This window comes from Chelonia mydas, chromosome 11, assembly GCF_015237465.2.
Source record: "Chelonia mydas isolate rCheMyd1 chromosome 11, rCheMyd1.pri.v2, whole genome shotgun sequence".
NCBI classification, from domain to species: Eukaryota; Metazoa; Chordata; order Testudines; family Cheloniidae; genus Chelonia; species Chelonia mydas.
Genome location: NC_051251.2, coordinates 50849234 through 50872895, shown reverse-complemented (window position 1 = coordinate 50872895; position 23662 = coordinate 50849234). Strand labels below are relative to the sequence as shown.

The 23662-nt window shown below is 40.1% G+C and overlaps 1 protein-coding gene across 1 annotated transcript in view; it reads left to right on the top strand.

Moving 5' to 3' along the window:
• The window catches only part of COL5A2 (collagen type V alpha 2 chain), a 165101-nt gene that overhangs the window by 80410 nt on the left and 61029 nt on the right, over positions 1–23662 (top strand). The window contains exons 4-14 of the mRNA XM_037912430.2: positions 1006–1038; positions 2084–2116; positions 6125–6178; positions 11153–11263; positions 12854–12931; positions 14690–14734; positions 15821–15874; positions 18081–18134; positions 19695–19748; positions 22530–22583; positions 23321–23374. Of these exons, the coding sequence (XP_037768358.1) occupies positions 1006–1038; positions 2084–2116; positions 6125–6178; positions 11153–11263; positions 12854–12931; positions 14690–14734; positions 15821–15874; positions 18081–18134; positions 19695–19748; positions 22530–22583; positions 23321–23374 (624 nt within the window). The remainder of the gene's footprint in view (positions 1–1005; positions 1039–2083; positions 2117–6124; positions 6179–11152; positions 11264–12853; positions 12932–14689; positions 14735–15820; positions 15875–18080; positions 18135–19694; positions 19749–22529; positions 22584–23320; positions 23375–23662) is intronic.

The following is a 23662-nucleotide window of genomic DNA, read 5'->3' as shown; positions in this document are numbered from 1 at the left end:
TGGAGTTGACCATGGATCAATTAGATCTTTGAATTAATTACTAGAGATTGCATACAAGAGTCAACATACAAGTGCTCTTTAGCTCTATTTCAGTTTGCACCTATTTGTTCACTGTGTGTCATGAATACATATTTTAAAAAATAAACATCTTTCCAGCATCCCTTCCTCTTTCACTACTGTAATAGTTCAGCTGACACAACAGAGCTCAGCTAACAGCATTACTTAATTCAACACTCAACACTAAATCTCATCAGAGAAAGAACAAAGCAAAATTGAAACTGAGGTACTCAATTCCCACAGGGTTAGCAACCCTTATCTGAGTGTACACTGCAATAGTATGCTAGTTATAAGTGGAGATGGGAGTGTACACTGCAATAGCATGCTAGTTATAAGTGGAGATGGTTCTGAACAGAAAAAAATTGCTCAGTTTCCATCTTTTCAGCCTTCCAAAGTTCAAGAGTGTTTGGATCTGAATGTTCATTTTGACCCATTATTGAGCAGTCTGAGTGGTATGTTACTATAGGTAGAAGGCATTCTCTCCTGGTAAGATACTTTTGTTGTCTCTTGATGTGAGAATGTCTGTAACATACCACATTGTGTGAGGATAAGCAGGGAGAAAATGTGCTGGTAGTGAGATCTCTTAGAAAAAATGCAAATTTAAATGCTTACCTCCAATAAATAACCTATTAAGAGGGGAACTAGCCTCAAATAGGTATTTAACATTCATTTATATTTTTAAAGTGATAGGTTGTAGATATTCAGTAATTCTAAACATTCACTTCTAAGTAAATGCAATAGCAGTATTAGAGGATAATATCTTTATACCTTTCTCTGTGGAACTAAATTGAAGGTACGTAGGTTGTTGGTAAACCATGCAAGGAAGTTTAATGTCACAGTGTGCATCATGTGTCAGTAATAATGTTGGAGAAAGCAGACTATTAATGAATAACAGTATTTATGAACTTTAACTGCCATCTGAGCTATTTTTGTTACTGTACCCTGCAGGGACAAAAAGGAGAGCCTGGAGTGGTGCCAATTGTAAGTTAATTTCTTCTTCGTTTACCAGTGCTTTTTGGAAGTATACACGTCTCATGCTGTAATTTAAGAGATATAAGAAAATTAATCATCTATATAACAGAATTGTAGCATTTATCCAATGAAAATGTGTAAATTATTTAACACCAGCAACTGCCACAACAATATTTGTAATAGTTGCATTTATTTGGGAGGAATACAATTAAGCCTAAGGAGAATTTCTTCCTAAAATATAACTGATAGTAGTTTTTGATGGCTAATATTTCATATGTACCATTGAAAACTGTCAATTGTATTTTTGGAAAAAATTCTGCAGAATTAAACCTGTACATAGTGACTTTCTTCTTCGTAGTTAGAATCTTTGCATAGTGTAATGGGCAATAGGTTAATATTAGAAGGGTCTAGAACTCATAAGTAGAGCCGGTAAACAAAATCAGCAATTTTTTAATTGAAAACCATTTGTTTTTGACATTATTTATTTTTCAAAAATGCTTAAAATTAAGGATTCAAAATATTTTTTAATAATTGTGTGATAGTTGCAACTTTCTGTCAGTTATTTATTTTTCCCTTCCCCCCCACAGGAAAAATATGGGGGAAAGTAAAAATGTTAGAGAAAGTGAGAATAATTCAGTTTCTCTCACATTTACTTTTTCCTCCTGGAAAAAGTTGACAATACAATTTTTTGTAAAAAAAGAAAAAGTGGTGGAAAAACACTTTTTTACACTTTTAAAAACTTTTTCTATTGGAAAAGTGGAAAAACTAAAAAGAGAGAGAAAGTAACATCCTCATTTTTTAAAATCTTCATTCACACTTTTCTAGTAGAAAAAAGTAAGCATAAAATTATCATCATATTTCCAAAGTTCTTGTTATGTTATTCTGAAAAGATACTGAAATTTAAAAGGGGTTACAAAATCATAAAAGTTGTCAGGTAGCTTAATTTACTATACAAATCTTCATTGTTCAGTGAGCAGTTTTCATAAGAGCAGTCATGACAAATGCATTCCTAGTGTTTTGTGAAAGCTTTAGCTCATGTCTTCTCTTTGTTTAGGTTACAGGAGTACGAGGCCGCCCAGGACCGTCAGTAAGTAGCATCTGTGCTTCTGTTCTTCTGATTATATTATTTTCAGTCTCTTCCATTTCCATTTTTTTACTGTGAAAATGACTGTAAAACCCGGTGGGTGAGGAGGGCCGGGGGAATTCCAGAGCAGTAGTCAAGTGTGTGCAGGTGGTTGAGCAGCCAGGAAGTTCACTGGGATCAGAGGCAGTCCGGGGCAATGGTCTGAGTTCTCTCAGGGGTCGGTAGCTGGGAGAGCCAATCCATGGGGCTGGGTCACTGGGCTGGGGAGGCGAGGTCAGGAGAGGTGGCCAGGCAACAAAGTCAAGTCATTACTCCTGGGGGATTTTATGCCACTGCGTGTGCGCATATTTAATGAGCCATGCAGATTTCTCCCAAAATGTTGCTGCAGTTCTGCCTTTTGCCCCGCAGAGGGTGCTGTGGTGATAGCGCCGCGCCAGGGAGGGAAGAGAGAGAGCTGCCTTAGCAGCGCTTGTCAGGCCAGGTCAGGAGACAGGGGCTGTGAGGTGCTGGGGGCGGGGGTCAGACAGGGGCTTGTAAGGGTTAGTGGGGGAGGACAGACTGGGGTAGGGGCTGAATGGGAGTGAGGCACAGGGACACATGGGGATGGGGGAGGGTACAGGGACACATGGGGACGGGGGGTAGCTGGGTGAAGGCACAGAGACACGTGATGGGGGGAGGGGTACAGGGACACATGGTGATGGGGAAGGGGGAAGCTGGGTGAGGGCACAGAGACACATGGGGTGGGGGGGTGCAGAGTTATATAGGAACAGAGCGTAGCTGGGTGAGGGCACAGAGACACATGGGGACATGGGCCGATGTGCCTGATTGAATGGGAGAGGCTAGGGGTCAGCCAGGGTCTGCATGGGGAAGCTCTCTAACAATCCCTCCCTGCCCCCCCTCCCCCAAAACCTGTTCCATACTTTTCCCATCCATACCCAACAGCCCTCCAAGTTCACACCCAGGCTCCTTCCCAGTAATTACTTCCCTCTGCCTCAGCTCTTCCGTTACCCCTACTCCCCCAAGCCTTTGCACTGCTTCTGAGGGGTGCAGGAAATACAGTTCTATATTGTAGTTGAAATGAATTATTACTCAGAGTTCTGTATTAATATGCCTAGTAAGGAATCTATTTGTCAAAAAACATTTCCTGAATCTTTTTTGTGTCTGTGTTGTTACAGACATACTTGCTGACAGGTATTTTGAAATAAATGACCACACATAATTGAAACTGGTGTGATTATACTGAGTTATTTTGACAAATAAAATATGCAGAATTTTGCAGAATTTTAAAATATTGTGCGCAGAATTTTTAATTTTTTGGCACAGAATTCCAGCAGGAGTAATGACAGTCATGCAAAGCAGCAAGGCCAAGCGTCTAGGCAGCAACCAGCAGGCAGTGGCCTGTTGCTCAGACAGCTTCCCCTTCCATTGGGGCTGTTATATAATTCAGGTACCCAATGAAAGTGCTGTCTGTGCAGCCAATCAGGGGCCTCGGGCATGGCTGCTGTGTGTCTGTAGGCTTCTAGCACTAAGGCTGTTGGTCAGTGGCAGCAGTTTGGTGCAGTGGCTAAAGATGCTGCCTAAGGATCTGGCATGCCTGGGTTCAATATCAGTGTCCTGACAGTTACTGTTAATTGACTGTAAGCTCTTTGGGCAAGGATTGTGTTTCTGATCTGTTTGTACAGCACCTATTAAAATGGGGTCCTGGTGCATGACTGGGAATCTTATGCACTACAATAATATAAATATTAATAAATAATAATAATAATAATAAAGGGGCAAATCTTGTCTGAACTTCCATGGTTGTGCAATGGCTCCACTGAGCAGGGAAGGAACAGAACTGGGGACCCTGTGCTGGTGTTTAAACCCATTAGTATGCTGCAGAGAACAGCTCATTGAAGGCTAATTGAGGTACAGCATGCAGAGGTGGGTTGAGAAGGGGCAGAGTCCTGTGGGTCCAACAACCAGTGAACCTCCTGGTACTGTATGTCGGAAGTTGCAATAGAAGCCACATTTTGTCTCTACTACCAGTATGTGACCTGGTGGGGATGGAAGGTTGCATTTCTCACCCTCCTATGCAGGAAACGGTACTGGGCTGAGGTAGGATATGCTCATCCATGAAAGCCATAAATACTGAAAGAGAGGTGTGGGGAGAGGCACTAAACTTCAGGGAACATATTGTCCTTCTGTTAGGTAGTCTACAACAGTGGTTTTCCACCTGTGGTCCATGGACCTCTGAGGGTCTGCAGACTATGTCTAAGATTTCCAAAGGAGTCCATACCTCCATTCAAAATTTTTTAGGGGTCTACAAATGAAAAAAGGTAGAAAACAACTACAACAATAAGATGTAAGAAACAACTCACAAGGGAATGAGTTACATACAGCCAGGAATTCTGGTATACTGCCCTGAGGTCCAATGAACATGGCAGCAGGAGTTATGAAACCACAGAAAAGAGAGCATGAAACAGCCCTAAGCTGCTGTAAAATCTGTGGCAGAATGCAATTGTTCTGCTGAGCATGCACAGTGACATCAGGAAAGGACAGCAGTGGTCTTGGGATCACAGGACAGGAGAAAGGGATGGAGCACTTAAGAAATGGAAAGCAGGTTGCTAGGGGATTTCTGGCACTAAAACAAATGGACAGTGCCATAGCACTTGTGTGAGTGCTTTTGGCCACCAGGTGTGCCTTGTGAATACTGAATCTATTGATCTATTTGAAGGGTTTGATGCCTAATTCCACCCTTGCATGTGCCTGCTGGATCCAGGGCATCAGGTCCTGTCCTAGTATCCTTTGGAGAATCCTTTGTTCTTCAGTGTGAACCATGTCCTTAAGGATTCATTTCTTTCTTATTTTCCAGTTCTGCATCTAGCACCTCTCTGTAATGCTCCTTGCATCGTTAAAGTTGCTGTCACCTCATCTGACCCAGGGCAGTGTTCTGATCTCTTTTTTCTTTCCATCCTTTTTGGCTACAGCCTTGTGTTGCTGCTTTGTGATTATGTTTTTACATTTTTCCCCTCTTTGTTTGCTACTTTGGCTGCTGTGTGTGGGGCCTTTCCTATAATTTCCCTTCTCGTGTCTACCCTCTGGTGCTTGCCCATTCAGATGGGTATCCATTCCCAGGGAGAGGATTGCACGTATGCTGAATTCTTCTTTTTCTGTACCTTTTTAAGCTGAAATTTTCTTGCATGCACTCTTTCCTGCACCCCTTGGTTGAAGATGCTCTTCAAGAGTAACACATTCACAACTAAAATGAATTTCTCTCTTCTTTTCCCCACCCCAGAAATAAATGACAGATGTTGGGTGGAATTCTACGCCCATTCAAGTCAATGGTAGTTTTGGTATGGACTTCAGTAGGGCCAGGATTTTATCCCTTGGGTGTGATTTTTCCATTGCCTTCCACCTTCCACCTGCACAAAGTGAGAGCAAAGTGGATGTAAAAGGCTACCGCCAATATGACAGAGTGGAGAATTCTTTTTTGATAGAGGAGCCACTCTGAGGTCAGTGCTTCCCGCCTCATGGCCAAAGTGGCCTCCTTATCTTCAGAGGGTGGAAGGATTGGAGGCAAAACGAACTAGTGGATCCTCCAGACTCATCAGTGGTGCAGATCTTCATTGTTCTGGCACAGGGAGTCTCTGCTGAATTGCACAGGGGACAAGCACCTCTTTTGTAGACTGCCCAAATCTTGTAGCCTGTTTGCAGTGGAATAGCACTGGTTCTACTACCTCTAAGGACCTATATGTTTGAGGAAAAAATGGGGAGCATTTGAGGCTCTTTGTGATATTTATGATATTGCTGTCTAACATTGCTCTCCTGAATCTGTAAGAAGTGATTTGAAGTGAGTCCACCTTTTTAAAAGGCAAACAAACCAAAGTACTGGCCTCACATTGAGTGTATGCTTTCCTGAGAAGGGCTGTTTTTATAAAATTACTTTTTAAATAATTATTTCATTTTACATTTTCAAAACTCTGTAAATCATTAGCTCAATGTATTTAATGGTTTTATTTATTCCTTTAGGGACCTCCAGGCTCACAAGGACCAAGAGGAGAACGAGGACCTAAGGGGAGACCTGTAAGTTGCTAAATGCTGTTCCTAGAAGCTCACTCAATCAGTATTCACATGCAGGGCTGACCTCAAAGTGCTAAATCGTCTTACATCTGCTCTAAGATCCAGTGCCTTATAAACATTCCTGTTCCTTTCCACCCACCTCCCAAAACACAGATCACAAGGCCTGAGGATTTTGTATCCACTGGTTCTCTGAATAGTTTGAAACATGAATTTTACCTTTGAAACAATTGACCAATGTCTAGAGGCATTGCCACTCACAAGTCATCATTTGCCAGCACTTACACAAAATGATACCCAAAATGAGACACGAAGTATCTCATGCCTTTGTAAGGCAACTAAAGGTAAATGTTGCCTTTTTAATGGCGACAACTTTGTATCAGAGGTGATATTAAGTGCTTAGAGTATTTCAAAATGGAAGGGAGAGCTCAAGAAATAAGTAGGAGTCAATGTGTGGGCAGAACATGGAAGTATGCTAGTGAATAATATTAAGACTGCACTGCAGAAATAAATGCTTAATAAAGGAATTTCAGCATCCGCATGATTGGTGGTAGTATGAACCGCTGAAAGGGAATGGTGAAGATATCAAAGGAGTTGAGGTTCTTTCAAGTGGGTCTAAAAAGGATCCTTTCAATCTCAGAATTCTCTTCTGTGCTCCATAATGTTCTAGTACGGAGCCTTTGAAATAGGATTATGCTTTATAATGATAGACTGCTTCTCCAACATGTGCCTTACTGAAACAGAACCACAGCAAAAATGCAGGTGCTGCTTTAAACAGGTTTTTAGATTTTAAACAGCAAGATTATGTCAGTTTATCTTGGATATACTCTCTCATCCCTTAATACAGAGGAAGTTCTCATTGACTGCCTCTGGCCCTGACTAAAGGCCAGACCTCTTAGACCCGTAAGAATACTTTACTCCATTCCACCCCCACTCCTCCCACCCGAAGTTTTGAGGCTGCTTTTGGAAAGGGGGGCCTCCATGCTAATGCTGACTTTCTATTTCCTTATGGACCTGCGTTTAAGGAAAACAAAAAACATTTAGATGTAAATGAAGCAGTGTCATATTTTTCTACTTTTATTTTAGGCATTAGATTATTTGTTAATCATGTAATGTGATGAAATGCCACTTGGTGGTTGAGTTTAGCAGCTGTAGGTTTTTAAAATACATTGCATTGTGGGAGGAGGAGTTTTGAAATAAGAATCAATGTAGCTGTCTGTTTAGCAACAGCAACCTTCGTTTCCGCAATCTGCCTCCTGGGATTGAACCAGTTACTTCTTTGAATTCAAACATTATTATTCTTAGTTTTTACAAGTAATGTTTTTACATGATTGAAAATAAACTAAATCTTGTTCAGGGGGCTCTAGTTTCACTTAGTATACTGGTACAGTAGGTATTAATTATATGAGTGCCTTAATAGTATGACAAACTGTGGTTTGAAGCTGTTTTACCATGGACTGTTTTCTTTCACTATAATATCAAAGGCAAAACTTTAATCTTTTGTTTTCTGAAGACCAATGACAAATGACCACAGTATTACTGTATTTGCAGTAAACTGCGTGCATGTTCAAAGGATGCCACCTTGTGGCCTAGCTGGAATATCTCTTACTTAAATTTTCCCCATGTTTGCTGAGTTACTAAAAGATGAACAGGGATGAACAAAATGGTTTTACAAAACTAAAACATTCAATATGAGCTAACTCCAGCTGATTAGTTGTCCTCTCCAAATAAATATAAACACACAATTTGGTAGTTTTCATTCCACAGTGTTGATGTTGCAGCTGATGAATTTCACATTATATTTTTTCCTTCCACAAAGTATGTGTCTAAAAGACTGTTTTGGTATAAGGCTAGTGCATTGTTGCCCTCAAACTCCATTTAGCGTGGAGGGTTCAGTGCTTGTAGGCCAGTCAAAACAAAATAAAACATCTGGAGACAACAAATATATATTATTGGCCATGATTTTCAAAATTGACTAGTAATTTTGGGTGCCTCAATTTTTTGGGTGCTCAACCTGAGACATTTTAAAGAGGCTTGATTCCCAGGTGACATGCGCTCCTCACCTTCTCTTAAATCAGGCTGCTTTAAGGTGTCTCAAGTTGGACATCCAAAATCACTTGTCATTTTAGAAAAGCTTGTCCCATTGTTCGTTGGCATACATATTTTCCTTCCAATGAGTGGATTCTGTCTGTTTCATTCCAGAACAAAGAAAAGAAAATAGAAAAACACACTGTTCCTGTTTTTTAGATTGTAAGATTTTTGAGGCTGGCATTATGTCTACCTCTGTTTGTATAAGACCTAGTATAATGGGGCACAATATTGTCTGGGGCCTGTGGGTGCTACTGTAATTTACATATTAAATAATAATGCAGGATTTCTTACAAAGTTCAGGTACCTGAGGAGACTCTAGTAGACTTACCCTCTTTGCACATCCATCCTGCAGGGATGAACTCATTCTAGTCCATAGCTCCTGTCCAGTCAACAACTAGAACTGAAATTCAAACAGTGTGTATGTGTATGTTAAGGGAAAAGGCTACTTTTCTCCCATATTGCTAGGATCACATGACTTCTGACCATAAAAACGATCTAGCTAGAATTATGAAAGAAAGCATTAACTTGTCCCCTGGGAGTTTTCAGGAGTTCTTTAGTAGCTGATATGGTCCTATGGTCACAAGTAGGCATGGGCTATCCTAATGCAGTCCCCAAACTCCCAGGGGACTCATTCCAGTGCACAACAAACCCTCAGATGATTACAGTCCTTATCAAATAGAAATAAAAGCAAGCCAGATTGTTATAGTAGTACAGCATGTGTTTGTAATGACGGCTCATTAAAGAAGACTTCATAAGTTTTATGTTTGTGGGCTCTTTATAGAGATTTAGCAAGGTTCAAAGGCTCATAAAATGTTTCCTTCACTATAATCAAACATATCTCTCTATGTGTAGGTAGAAGTGAAAGTGGTGGTCGGAGCAAATACTTCAAAGTGTTTATTCATTTAAAAATGGATTTTTACGTGTCCATGAAATATTTCTATTGATTTTTAGCTGTTTAACTCCATTGATGTCTTGCCAGCTGCTTCTTTATTTAGTTCTTCTTCTCATACAAGCTGGATGCAGGGGAAAGGGGACAATATGGAATTCATTAGAATGACTATGTGACTGTAGTCACTCAGAGAAGCTATGGGATAGATTCTGGTCTAATTTATGCCACTGCTAATCTGAGGTAACTCCTTGGCATCAGTTAACCTCATATTTGCACTGGTATAGATCACATTCTGAGGCCTGGTGTACACTAGAAAATTAAGTCAGCTTAACTACATTGCTCAGGGGTGTGAAAAAGCGGTGTAGGTGAGCCAACGTAGACAGTGCTAGGCTGACAGAAGAATTCTTCTCTTTTGACCTACCTACCACATCTAAGGGAGGTGGATTACCTGTGCTGACAGGAGAAACCCTCCCGTCAGTGTAGGTAGTGTCTACTGAAGCATTGCAGTGGCACAGTTGCTCTGCTCTAGCATTTCAAGATTAGGCAAGCCCTGTTCTTGTGTGTCATTTGTGCAGCAAATTCATGATAGTTGGAGGTCTGTCTCTGATAGAAGGCTGCAAACATTCAGCTTCATTGAAATCTACTCTGTATATCTTCTAATCAAACATCCTATTTTTAGAAAAATAATTCTTGCTACACTTACACTGTGTGCAAGGCTAAGCATTTCTAAAGCCACAATAAACAGCTTTTGGGAATGATATGAACTGTTCCTGGGCCCCTAAAAGAATATTTTTAAAGAAGACAGTCTAATTTATCTCTATACTTGATGGCTGCTGTTACTTCCAGCCAGTGCTTCTTGTCTGAGGACCAGGAATGATCATAAGAATGGTCATGTTGTGTCAGACTAATGGTCCATCTAGCCCAGTATCCTGTCTTCTGATAGTGGCCAGTATCAGATGCTTCAGAGGGAATAAACTGAACAGGGCAATCATTGAGTGATCCATCCTCTGTTGTCCAGTTCCAGATTCTTGCAGTCAGGGGTTTAGGAATACCCAGGACATGGGGTTGCGTCCCTGACAGTCTTGGCTAATAGCCACTGATGGACTTATCTTCCATGAACTTATTGCATTCTTTTTTGAACCTGGTTAAGTTTTTGCCTTAACAGGTTGACTGTGCATTGTGTGAAGAAATACTTCCTTTTTTGTGTGTTTTAAATCTGCTGCATATTAATTTCACTGTGTGACCCCTGGTTCCTGTGTTATGTGAGGGGTAATTCTTCCCTATTCACTTTCTCCACACCATTCGTGATTTTATAGACCTTTATCATATCCCTCCTTAGTCGTCTCTTTTTCAAGCTGAATGGTCCCACTCTTATTAATTTCTCCTCATATGGAAGCTGTTCCATACTTGTAATCTTTTTTGTTGCCCTTCTCTGTACATTTTTCAATTCTAATACATCTTTTTTGAGATGGAGCAACCAGAACTGCTGTCTGTATTCCAAGTGTTAGCATACCACAAATTAACATAATGGCATTATGATATTTTCTGACTTATTATCTATCCCTTTCCAAATAGTTCCCCCCATTCTGTTAACTTCTTTGATTGCCACTGCACACTGAGTAATGTGTTCAGAGAAGTATGCATGATGACTCCAAGATCTCTTTCTTGAGTGGTAACAGCTAAATTAGACCCCATCATTTTGTATGTATAGTTGGGATTAGGTTTCCAAGGTGCATTACTTTGCACTTATCAACACTGAATTTCATCTGCCATTTTATTTAGTTTTGTGAGATCCCTTTGTAACTATTTGCAGTCAGCTTTGGACTTAACTAGCTTGAGTACTTATGGGGCATGCTGTCTGCTTGCGGACCTTTTCAGCAGAAACATTACCATTTCCCTTGGTTTTAATAAAAGCTAGTCAAGCATTTGTAAAATCTAAAGAAGCTCATTAGTATATTTGGTATGTATCTGTACTAACTTTCTGCTGACTTTCTTTCAAGGGTCCTCGTGGTCCTCAAGGGATTGATGGGGAACCTGGTATCCCTGGACAGCCTGGTGATCCTGGACCCCCAGGTCATCCAACTCACTCAGGACCAGATGGGAGGAGTGCGGTAAGTTTTATAGATGCATAAGAATGGGACCTAGGTGGATGATGGACTGGATCAATCAATGTGCCAAATGCCCCCAATTCCCATTTACCACAGGATCTGCCTTTCAGAGATGCAAAACCGGCCATAGAAAGATGTCTTAGGGGTGGGGTGTTGTGGATATGATTCCAATCTGGTCATTAATCTCTACCACCCATTCTCATTAAAATGAATGATTTGCGATTTGATACCTGGGGCCATGGGTGAAGAAGCATAGTGAGTGTGGTGCCAGCCAATGGTAAGTGATCAAATGTTCTGTGGGAAGCAATCCTGCACAGCATGGATGTGGATTAGGTGATCTGCAAGACATTTCTTTACCAAGATTCTATGAAGTGTAGGATTGATCACGGGTTAATCTGAAATAAAATTGTTCCTTTTCATATTTTGTAAATTACATCATTTGTTGCTGTTCTAAACATATATGTCTTGATTTTTACTGCATTACTGGCTTTGTAGCACTATAATGCTATTGAAACCAAGGGAATTACGCTGATGACCGATGTAAAACTGGAGTAATGTAGTGGTGAATCAAGCCCTGATAATGCTGGGCAGTATGTTGGCTCTTTATGTTACTCTAAGTGACCCTAAACCCAGCTGATCCAGCCCTCTAATGATATCCCCAGCATTGTGGTACAGAACTGCTGTAGTGGTTGCTACACCACCCATCTTTTGTGGCAGCTGGCCTAGAAAGTGTAGAAGGAAGAAGTATGGCCACAGCTCCCCTGCTTCCAAGAGAATCCTGGCTTGTGTAATGGTCCCATGGTAGGAACAGGACAGGGCAGCCTTCAGGCACCTGCGCATTGTGGCAGGGGACCAGTCTGATATGGTGCACCTATAGGGTCAGAGGAGTGCAAAGGGCAATGAATGTTCCTCGGTCACAATTGAGGAGCTGGCCCTAAATAAACAAAATAAAAAGGCTTGGTTGTTCAACCATATCAACAAGCAAGTAGGCAAGAGAGGGGTTCGTGTTTGTTGAAAACCCTCCCTGCTTTAATTAATTTGTTTTGTGGGCTGGCACAGGATCACAAGAACAGCAGTTGCTCTTCAGCTTTGCTGACTAAGGGAAATACAGTCAAAGCTATTTAAGATGGAAGAAAAAATCAGCTAGTTTTTGACTTAGCTTCCGATATTTTTGAATGTTAGGGACATTTATGTAAAAACAAAATAAAACATGTGAGGCTCAGAATACTCTGAAAAGTGTCTGCAGCCAAGATTAAGATGGGTATAACTTTAAAGTCAGTGAAAGAGAAATTTATCTCATTTCAAGGAAGATCTTTCCTTTAATAATAATAAAAAATCTTTTTTGGATTAAAGTGCAGTATGGTTTGAAAAACAAGCATGCAAATTGTGAATTACCTAACTCGGCTGCTCTTTGAGGTCCTGATCCAACTTCTGTTTAAGCGAATGAAGGTTTTTCTTTTAATGACAAAAATAAGATTTTCCTCTTTAGCACTGCAGAGCCAATATAAATAATGAAAAGGGAGTTGTGTAGTTTTCTGACTTTTGCATCATGAACACAATTGCCAGCTAAAATTGGGCTTCTCATTTTTACAGCCGTTTTCAGCTCAGATGGCAGGATTGGATGAGAAATCTGGACTCAGTAGTCAAATGGGATTCATGCCCGGTTCAGTGGTGAGAACACATTGAGTACCTCTGTATGGTAGAACAGATCTGAAGTAGAATATGTATGCAAGAAATGAATGAATAGCAAAGACATCCACCCAAATGCCATATGCTCCCTTTATCTAAATGTACTTAACACAGAATGCTTTAGTGTCGTTTTAAATGTTTATGTAAAAGAGATGAAAAAAGTATTCTTTTAGCTGAAGGGAGCATGTAAGCGCTCTTGTTTCTCTTGCTCTCTTACTCTCAATATATTAGCTCTTACCACGCGATATGGTATGAAAGACCTCCACTTTTCTCACTGCTTGTGTTTTTGCAAGGTCTTTGAAAAGTAGTAAAATAAATAAATTCTCAACTTTAAGTGACTTGAAATTGTCACTCTTAAATTTAATAATTCTGTTGCCCAAACCTGTCCTCCTTAGTTTATTGCTCTCAGTGTTCTCTTTATTCCTTTCACTCACTTTGTCACAGTATTGTCTCCATGGATATTGCCTTTTCTTCCATTCCCATTTCTAAATATGATGCTTTTTCCCTTCTAGCCCAAGCTCTTTACAGCTCCCCTTGCTTTATTTTTCTGGCCCTTTTCAAAAATTTAAATCTCATTTCAAAACTGCTCTTTTTTCACTTTTTAAAATGCTGCTTCATCTAGGGCCTGATTTAAAGTCAACTGATGTCAATTGGAGCCTTTACATTGACTTTATTGGGCTATGGATTAGAAATTTTGTATCTTCCTTTTTCTTTTCTTTTCAACCCAACATTTGATTCTCACCCGGTGGTTTACTTGTTTGTTCCTATATTTTTTATTGGTCTGTTGCTGTTTCCTTCTCTTACCCGCTCCTTGTACTGGAAATGTAATATGGAACCCACTTGAAAACCATGGGTTCTGTGTTTAAGACGGAACATGAAACTTGTATGATACCAGTTCTTTGTGACTTTGTCAAAACGCAAATTCTGCTCTCCTGTAGTATTCTCTCTTATTTCCCTAGTGTTCCTAGAAGCCGGGTGAGAATTGCTTTCAAACAAAATTGTTATTGCTCTCAGAGTTGAGGTTTCAATTCAATAAGTTATTTTTCTTAAATTTCCCTCCTTTCTTAGGGAGGAAAATTTCATGAAATTCTGAAAAAATGTATTGTGAAACTCGACCCTTTAAAAATAGTTGTTAAGATTTCACAGATTCAAAACACTACTGAGGCCCTCTCCCATACATTTAGTGTAGCAGGATAGGCACAGTACAGCACTGGTCCTACAGTTCTACTCATTTGAATAGTGAGGCAGAGATTTGAGTTTGGGCTTGGAATTAATTAAACATGACATTTGGCTACATTGTACTTGACAAGTTTATTTTTGATTGTTACATTTTTGTTGTAGAGTGATGCAGGCCTCAAAGCCTCACAGGACCTAAGGCCTCACCACACATTCCATGCTTGTGGCATAACTAAGAAGAGAGTTTCTCTCCTCTCACATTTAGTGACTCTACAGAGAGAAAGCAATCCAAGGTTTTCAGCCCCTTCTGAATTACATGCCTCCCAATTTTCTGATTCTTCTTCAACTCCCTTCCTCTTCTTCCCTTCCCCTTTTGACTCCCTTCTGCACCTAACAGCCCAGTGTCTACTGAGTATCAGCTGATTATGCTTCCAGAGGCTTTGACCATAGAAGTATTAGCTTGAAGGTCACCATCAGACATGCCCTTCTGCTTGGTTTACATGGTGAGATGATTTGATTTCATTTATTTTAAGACTGTTTAACAAGCCCTTGTGTTTTTAATAGGGTCCAGTGGGTCCAAGAGGTCCTCAGGGTCTACAAGGACAACAAGTAAGTGATTTGTTCCATGCTATTTAGCATAGATGTACACAAAAGGAATAAGAACAGGCAGAGTGCATGGTATCTAAAGTTTTCATGTAGGCCCTGTTTCGGGAAATCATCCCTCATCAAAAGTGTAAGTCCTTTACTAGTTAGGGATGTACTTAAGCATGCAGTTAAGTGCTTTCCTGATTTAAAGCCATAAAGATGTAGTGCACACACAGAAATTCCATCCTAAAAAGTATTACTGGTCTTGTATTTAGAGAATAATAACATAATCTCTTTTATTTCATGGTCATTTTTCAGCCTTACAAACCACAGGTATCTTGATACTCATGATCTTAGATGCATGTGCAGTTTATGCTCAAGTCAGAATTTACTTCCTGGTTTTAAAATTGATTCCAGTTATCAATGAAACGGCTTTGTTTCAAATTTACTGGCCAAATTCTGCCACCCCTGTGAATTTTGAATAGTACCTTACTCCTCCAGTAGTCCCACTGGTTTGTGGCTCTCTGTTACTGTTCTACTTCGATGAAGTGTTTATCCTGATATTTGATGTACAAAGGAGAAATCTGTTTAAAGTAAATACTGCATTCTTCAGAGTTACCTTCTGCACCGAAAGTCAGGAATCTTGGTGCCAACATAAGTCCAGTGATGGTTTATCAGGTTTCAGAAGACAATCATGTTAATCCAGAGAGACCAATTTGCTATCAGGTCCATAAAAGGTCTTTTTACTCAACACATGTTTTAATTATGGCACTCTTAAATAACAGAAAATGTTGGCTATTAACTTTCTCTGGCTTCAGTATCAGCACTGAGTGGGCTTCAGATGGGGTAAAGATATGCTGAGCTGCAAAATGTGCATGTGGCTCAGGACTCTTCTGAAGTTTCAGGGGTATTAGGATCCAGGGTATTCCTTTATTCCATTGTCATGACATGAGTTCAAATCTGGATCCGAACTGTCTCAAGAACAGTCATTATTCCGATCTAGGTTGCTAATTTGTGCCTGTATAGTTTTTACTATTTGTAACAGTTTTCCAGACCACTACCTTTGGTTCTAATCCACTCTATATTAATCCTTTTTTGGGTCAATTTTAGGGTGGTATTGGCCCCACAGGCCCGCCAGGTGAATCTGGGGATCCAGGACCAATGGTAAGGTCAAATATATGTGCATCTTCCCACTGTAATATTGCAGACTGTAACAGTAGAGACTATTCTAAATTCTCACCATACCATAGGCTCCTCTCTTGCTGCATGCACCAAAGTGACCATGTGAGAAGGGCTGCAGTCAGGACTGGTAATGATATTTTTCCACTGGTTCACTGAGTTTTAATTGCTTTGAATGGCAGTGATGGTCCACACCTGAACTTGAAAGGGTGTCAACTTTTATTAATAAATAACAGTCCAATCTCAGATTGGAGGAAGGTCTCAAGTGGGGCTCCACAGGGATCTGTTCTGAGTCCGGTGTTATTTAATGTCTTTATTAATGACCTGGATGTAGGACTAGAGAACATGCTGATCAGATTTGCAGATGACACAAAGCTAGGGTTGCAAACACTTTGGAGGATAGAGCTAAAATTCAAAGGGATATGATACATTGGAGAACTGGTCTATAGATAACAATATGAAATTCAACAAAGACAGATGTAAGGTGCTACCCATAGGGAGGAAAAACCAAATGCACAAATACAGATTGGGGGAAAACTGGCTTGTCAGCAGCAGTGCTCAGAAGGAGGTGGGAGTTGTGGTGGATCACAACCTCAACAGGAATGAACAATGCAATGCTGTTGCAAAAAAAGCAAATGTATTAACAGGGGCACAGCATGCAAGTCACAGGGGGTGATAGTACTGCTCTACTTGGCATTGGTTAGGCCTCATCTGGAGTACTGTGTCTAGTTTTGGTCACCACTTGTATAGAAAGGATATAGAGAAACTAGAAAGGATCCAGAGGTGAGTGACAAAGATGATCAAAGGGATGGAACACAATCCATGTGAGCAAAGGCTGAAGGAACTGGGTATGTTTAGTTTGGAAAAGAGGAGATTGGGGAGCACATGATAGTGGTCTTCAAATACTTGAAAGGATGCCATAAAAAAGATGGAGAAAAATTGTCTCTTGCCACAGAGGGCAGGACGAGAGGCAATGGGTTCAAATTACAGCATAGCAGATTTAGATTAAATTTCAGGAAAAACTTCCGAACTGTAAGAACAGGAGGACAATGAAACAAACTACCTCAGGAAGTCATGGAAGTTCCTTCAGTGGAGGTTTTCAAAAAGAGGCTGGATAGCCATCAGTCTTGGATGGAAGAGGAGATTGGGGGGCACATGATAGTGGACTTCAAATACTTGAAAGGATGCCATAAAAAAGATGGAGAAAAATTGTCTCTTGCCACAGAGGGCAGGACGAGAGGCAATGGGTTCAAATTACAGCATAGCCACATGTGGCCCATCAGGGTAATCTGACTGTGGGCCGTGAGACATTTTGCTGATGTTGACCGTCTGCAGGCACGGCTCCCTGCAGCTCCCAGTGGCTGCGGTTCGCCGTTCCTGGCCAATGGGAGCTGCGGGAAGCAGCGGGTTGCAGAGACATGCTGACTGCTGCTTCCCACAGCTCCCATTGGCTGCGAGCAGCGAACCGCGGCCACTGGGAGCTGTGGGGGACTGTGCCTGCAGATGGTCAGTGTCAGCAAAAAGTCTCGTGGCTCACAATCAGCTTACTCTGATGGGCCGCAGGTTGCCCACCCCTGGCTTAGGCACAACAAATCCTACATCCTGGCAGGGTGGACTAGACGACCCTTGCGGTCCCTTATATCCCTATGATTCTCACGATTAGCTCTTTTCATCCACTGATCTCAAAATACTTGAAGGTGAGTAAACATTAGTATCCGTGCATGGCTGGTGGGGTGATTTTAAAAAAGAAAGATTAGAATGATGGTCCCAAGGTCACACAACAAGTCATGGGCAGAATCAGGACTACAGCCCAGACTCCAAGAACTCTGCTGTAATCGCTAGCCCTCGCTGCCTGTCAAGAGAGTGGATATTGCTATTAGTTTCACTTGACTGCAGTGTGTAAGGTCTCTGAAAGGCCCCTGCTCATGATCCTGACTAAGACTCTGGAATAACTAAAATACACTTTTGCCCTCATAGAATTCATCCCACATTTTATTCAAAGCCTAGTGTCGCTTTCCTAGGGCATTATGGAATAGAATGGTTGAGAAGGGATAAGAATTATGATGGTGCTGAAAATTAAAATCCTCTTCACTACTGTATGTTGTCTTTATAAAATGACCTTTCAGAATGAAATATATTTATTTTCTGGGGGGCTGTTGATTAATTAATGTATGATGTATTTAATTACTAGGGTCCAGTTGGTGCTCGGGGCCCTGAAGGACCTCCAGGCAAACCTGGTGAAGATGTACGATTTTTTTTGTTTAGTACCTTGTTTTACTTTTAATAAAACATGTATACTTCTCATATACAGTTGCTGGCCAGTGCAGGTGTGTGTTCTGATGATTTCTATCCATTGCCTTTTCACTGTAACTTCACTATTCACCTCCAGTGTCATAGCTACTAACTTCCCGCAAAGACGACAAGACTTCTGTCTTGTCAACAGTTTCCCTTTTTTACCTTGTGGGGCCAGTGGTGAGCTATGCAAGGTACTTACTCCTCCACAGGGCTAAATGAAGCATCTTCCTAATGTTTCTTGCCCTGCTAGCTCTCAGCTTGAGATGCCTTGTTTGGAGCACTATGGTCAGTTAGGGAGAAAAAAGAACCACAGTAATATTGATCTGGATCTATGACATGTGTTGTTATTTTTAAACCATTTGATTTGTTCCTCAAAATTTAACCACATCTGTAAATGAAGGAATGAGTTAGTTATAACTGTGATGTGTTACAGTAACATATCCCTGCTTTGAACAGGGGGTTGGACTAGATGACCTCCTGAGGTCTCTTCCAACCCTTATCGTCTATGAATCCTCTGCCACCAATTTGTAACCTCATACGACTAGGTGAAGGATTTTCTGGTAGCGCACATGTATCTTGTGTTTGTAAAAGCAGGACTGTTGCACCTTAAATTGAATTTTAACAAGTTGTAAAGAGTTAAAAGTAAAAGTCAGTTAAAGTTATGGAAATATATTTTGTGAAGACATAATGAACTCCCTTAGTGGCAATTATACAGTACAAATAATTCAAACAATAGGAATTTTAGGAAAGGATCAGCTCTTAATCCACTGAAGCCAATAGAGCCCATGTTGCTCCTATTTCCAGACTCCAAAGAGGTCCATTAGTTTCCTTTATAATCTGTAATGAATGTCATACCACCTGTGTCTAGAATTTTCCTTTTCCTAAATCCTTTTAGCGTCTTTAAGTCTAGAGCCCTGGATGCTTTATAACTAATTCGTGCAAATAAAGGATTGGTTGGTGGCTATGGCTAACTGTAAATAATCCTCTTTAAAGTTCACTTACTCAATTCGAGTCAGATTTCTTTCACCTTCAAATTGCACAGAAAATGCTTTCATTGAATTATGCTTAATTATTCAGAATTCTGCACAGAGACAAGGAAAGATATCAAGCTAAAGCCCAAACCACTGGAAGTTAATATTACCACAGAAAATTTTTAGATCATGAACAAAGTTAAATTATCATTACAAAAGGTTAAATTTTTACTAAGCCAGAACAAACTATTCTGCAGCGCCATCTAGTGACACTGAAGTACACTTGAGACCCACTTTAAACCCAATCCTGCAGAGTTTTCATAAGAATTTTGTTACATTAATAAATGTAGCAATCAAGTTTATTACTGTAGTCAGCACAATTAAATACATATTATAGGACATGAGTGTACTTAGTTTATGTTACTGGAGAGAAAACTGATGGAGGTGATTTGTTGAATGAGGACATGAAGTTTGGACAGAGAGATAATAAGGTAACTTATTTTTGACTTTCTTTTATCTTCACTTTTTTTGTTTTTTAGGGTGAGACCGGAAGATCAGGACAACCAGGCGAGATTGGATTCCCAGGATCTCCAGTAAGACCATGATAACTTATAGTTTAATAGACATACTGTTTGTGGCGATAATAAATATATTTGTTGTTTTTAGTAAAGTGGTGCAAAGTAGTTACAGTTACTATTTCAATACACTTGTAGTCAGTTTTCTTTAATGAACTAATACAATGCTACATTTTAGCAATGGTTGTCTTGGGTTATCCCTGAGGATTCTTTTACAGGCCCACAATGCCTCTAAAAGACTTCAAAGGAGACCAGATCTAAGATTGGGATCAGTATACCTTCTTATAGACGTATGTTCTTATCTATGGTCACCATCTTAGAGAACTCTAAAACTAAATGTAAAAAGTATAAATGTATAACAACTGTGCCAGGATGCTTGTGCTAGAATGATGTCATGGATGCAGAATATCATCCCATGCAGCCAGTAACATTTTCACCTGCTGCAAAATGGTGAAATTCATTTTTGACAGCAATGAATTCACACCACTGATGAATAGAATCCATGGAGTGTGATTCACCATTTCCCAGCATCTTGTGTTGTTATTTACACCAGTGTGGGGTAAAGTGGTACCAGATCAGAATGATCACCACTTTGCACTGGTGTAAATAAAACTCAAGGTGTAGGGTAAGGGCGAACTGGCTGCATAGTACACATATGTGTAGTGCCACCGACTTCAGGACTACTACAACAGTCAGGTACTCTCAGTGCAAGTAAAGGGTACCAGAATTTGGTCCTTAATTATCACCGCTGCTCATTTTTATGGATTTCTCTAACCAGATTTGATATACTTTAAAATTTTTCTCCTTTTCTGTGTTATTTACTGTTCCTGTATTTTGTCTTTTCAAAAAAAAAAAGCAACTAGTTATTAAATCAGATACTTAATAAAATAAATGATGGGGAAAGATTATTTTAAGATGATGAGTTTGCGGTATGTTGCATGTCTGACATATGGCATTCATTGGGCTGGTTTCTCTGGTTCCCTAAGCTCACAAAGGGACCTTAAACCAGCCTGAGATTCCCCCTGGAGAATTCTACTTTTTAGGAGGCATCTTTGGCTGAAGTAAAGTTGGCGAGATGCCCTTCCAATCTCCAGTTTAAGTGAATGTGGTGTGCCTGCTGGTGGCATGTTGAGATTGGGGCGGGGGGGAGGGTATTGTGTAGCAGGGGATCAATGAGCCTGATCCCCGTCTGGTGAAAGGTCTGCTATAGAGCTTATGCCAACAGCAAAAGTTAGGATAGATCCCCTGCTGCTCTAACTTCCACTGGGGGAGAGTAGCTGGGGATCAGGGATCTGCGGTCAGCTCTTTGCTGCCAGTGCTGTCTACTGAGTTGGAGTGCAACTCAGACATAGAGAGGAACTGGGGTTATTGGTTTTTTTAGATTGGATGTGGTGTATGTTGGTACATGACATTTCAAACTCTATGACATAATATGACAATACTAAAGAAAATGCTGCTCTTTCTATTAAATAGTTCATTTTAGCAGTTTGTCATCCACAGTATAGTTAGCAGTTCAACAGCGATTCCAGTCAATGAAGAGGAAATGAAAGTGTCATTTTATTTATGATGGGGAAGTCACAGGCATCCAAAAATGCTTCCCTTCGCCATCTGATCCCAACTGCTTTGTGTTGAAGGAGATCCCATTTTTCTAATGTTGACAATTCAATTTTACACTCAATCAGAGCAAGGAGTATAGGGATTTCACCCCTTTGTTTTTTCTGCGCCTCAGTTTCCCTTGTTAAATGCTCTTTCTCCATACACATTCTGAGGCTTCATTGCAGCACACAGATCTATGGGTGAGAGGTCTGGTGTCCAGCCTTAGAGACTGCAATGACACCTTTCATTGCCTATTTGCATTTTGGGGGAAACTGAGCCCCTTTGTCATGTAGAAGTAGAAAATGTAATCTTTGAAATGATAACAGCCCTGGCATAATGTTCAAGGCCTGATTCAGCAAGGTACGTAAAAGCATGTGCCTAACTTTCAGCATGTGCATAGTGCGATTGAATAATTAGTTGGGCACATGCATAAGTAATTTGCTCAACTGAGGCCCAAGAGCAGAAGGTACTCCAAGTTTCAAACATATGTGAACAATATGGCAACATAGTAACACAATATACTGTCACAGGCCTAGCTACCTGTTTTACTAGGAATTATTTAGGCCTTTTATTTAACAAAAAAAATCTGTGTGTTTTGCCCCATTTTCCTGTACAGGTAAAACTACCCCAGGTCACTTTTGAATAGTTGCTAAGATAGTTTCAGAAACAGTTTGCTTATTAGGCTGCTTTAGTGGTGTTTTGTGATTCAACATATCACTGTGTGAGAAAGATTAAAATTTGGCAATTGATTTTATTTTAATTTAAATTATTGCTGTCTTCTGATCCCACTTAACTTGTTAGGTTCCCTTCTCCTTATGTTAAAAAACTAGCTGTGATGTTGATTATTACTCTCTTACTTCTGTTATGGATTTAGGGCTTGATCCAAGGCCCAGTAAAGTCAACAGGAAACCTTATTTACTAGGAGACCTATAAACTTTAGTACGACATTATGGTGACCATAAAAGGGACATTCATCTCACGTGGCCTCATTGTTACATGCTGTGTGTCTTGCAATGCTGTATCCCCAAGATGAAGGTGTATTAGATATGTATCAGTGAAGTGGATGTACCTAGTACTTTGTTCCTAGTTCCCATACCTGTCTTAGCTGCACTAACAGTAAGTGTATCTACTCAGATGTGTAAGGAGAGTATCGACTGTACAGATGTAGGTCACTTTATCTGTGTTCGTGTTTTTCTATTTTAGGGATCTCGAGGCTTTCCTGGTGCTCCAGGACTTCCAGGTCTAAAGGGCCACAGGGTAAGCATTAACCTGTCTGTCTTACAGATAATCTTTACAACCGTTGGAGTTTTTGCAGTCAGCCTATTGGATGCTAGTAGACTATTTGACCTATTTAGTAATGGCAAAATCATGAGAGTTAGAGATGGAAAAGTCCTACCAGAAAACCTAGCCCATCTTCCTTTAAGTGCAGGTTGATCTCTAGTGTTTTTTCCATTCTAGTTTCAAATGTCTCAGGCAACTGGGAAGAAATAAAGTAAGCAAATACTGTATTAAACTCAAGTGAGGACAAACCTGACCTTTGGCTAACTGTTCTCCCATCATGTTGGCAGGTCTGGCACTAGGAAGGGGAACTCTAGGGTTGGACATGTTTATGAAACAGAACAGTTATAAATTACCAAGATTTGTGACCAGGTTTCCTCTTCAGGGAGCAATAAATAGGGTTACAGGGAGAATAAATAGGGTTACTGTGGCTCAGAGTTTTCTCTTCATTGTTTTTAGGTTCTTTATATATATATGCAAGATTCTTGTTCTCAGAGGGAACAAACCCAAGGAAATGTATCTCACACAAACAGCTGTTTCATTTGAAAAGTATTTTAAAACATTTTCCCCATCTCTTTTCTTCTTTGTATTCTTTCTTTTTCTCCCCAGCTCAGATCCACCGTGATAAAAATATTTAAATAAAAGATTATTTCAATGATAAATATTATAAATTATTGTTTGGCTGTATACTTATACTTATATATTTCTCCTCACAGGGACACAAAGGACTTGACGGTCCTAAAGGTGAGGTCGGAGCAACTGGATCCAAGGTAATATCTTCATTATGAAATTTGGTTTTGGGTTTCAAAAGAGTTGTAGTGTTTAGCTCTTGGAGTGTCCTAATGATTCATATTTATATATTTTAGTGTCTTTCATCCAAAAGGATCCTAAAGCCCAGAGAATAAAACCTGTGGAAGAACACTGATTAATCATGCTTTCTATAATGCTAAAAACAGCTGAAGATAATAGATCTTTAAAACGAAAAAAACTTTGCTTCCTCTGCCAGTCACCAATTTCTCTGATTATTTATTTACTTATTAAATAGCTCCATAGGTGTG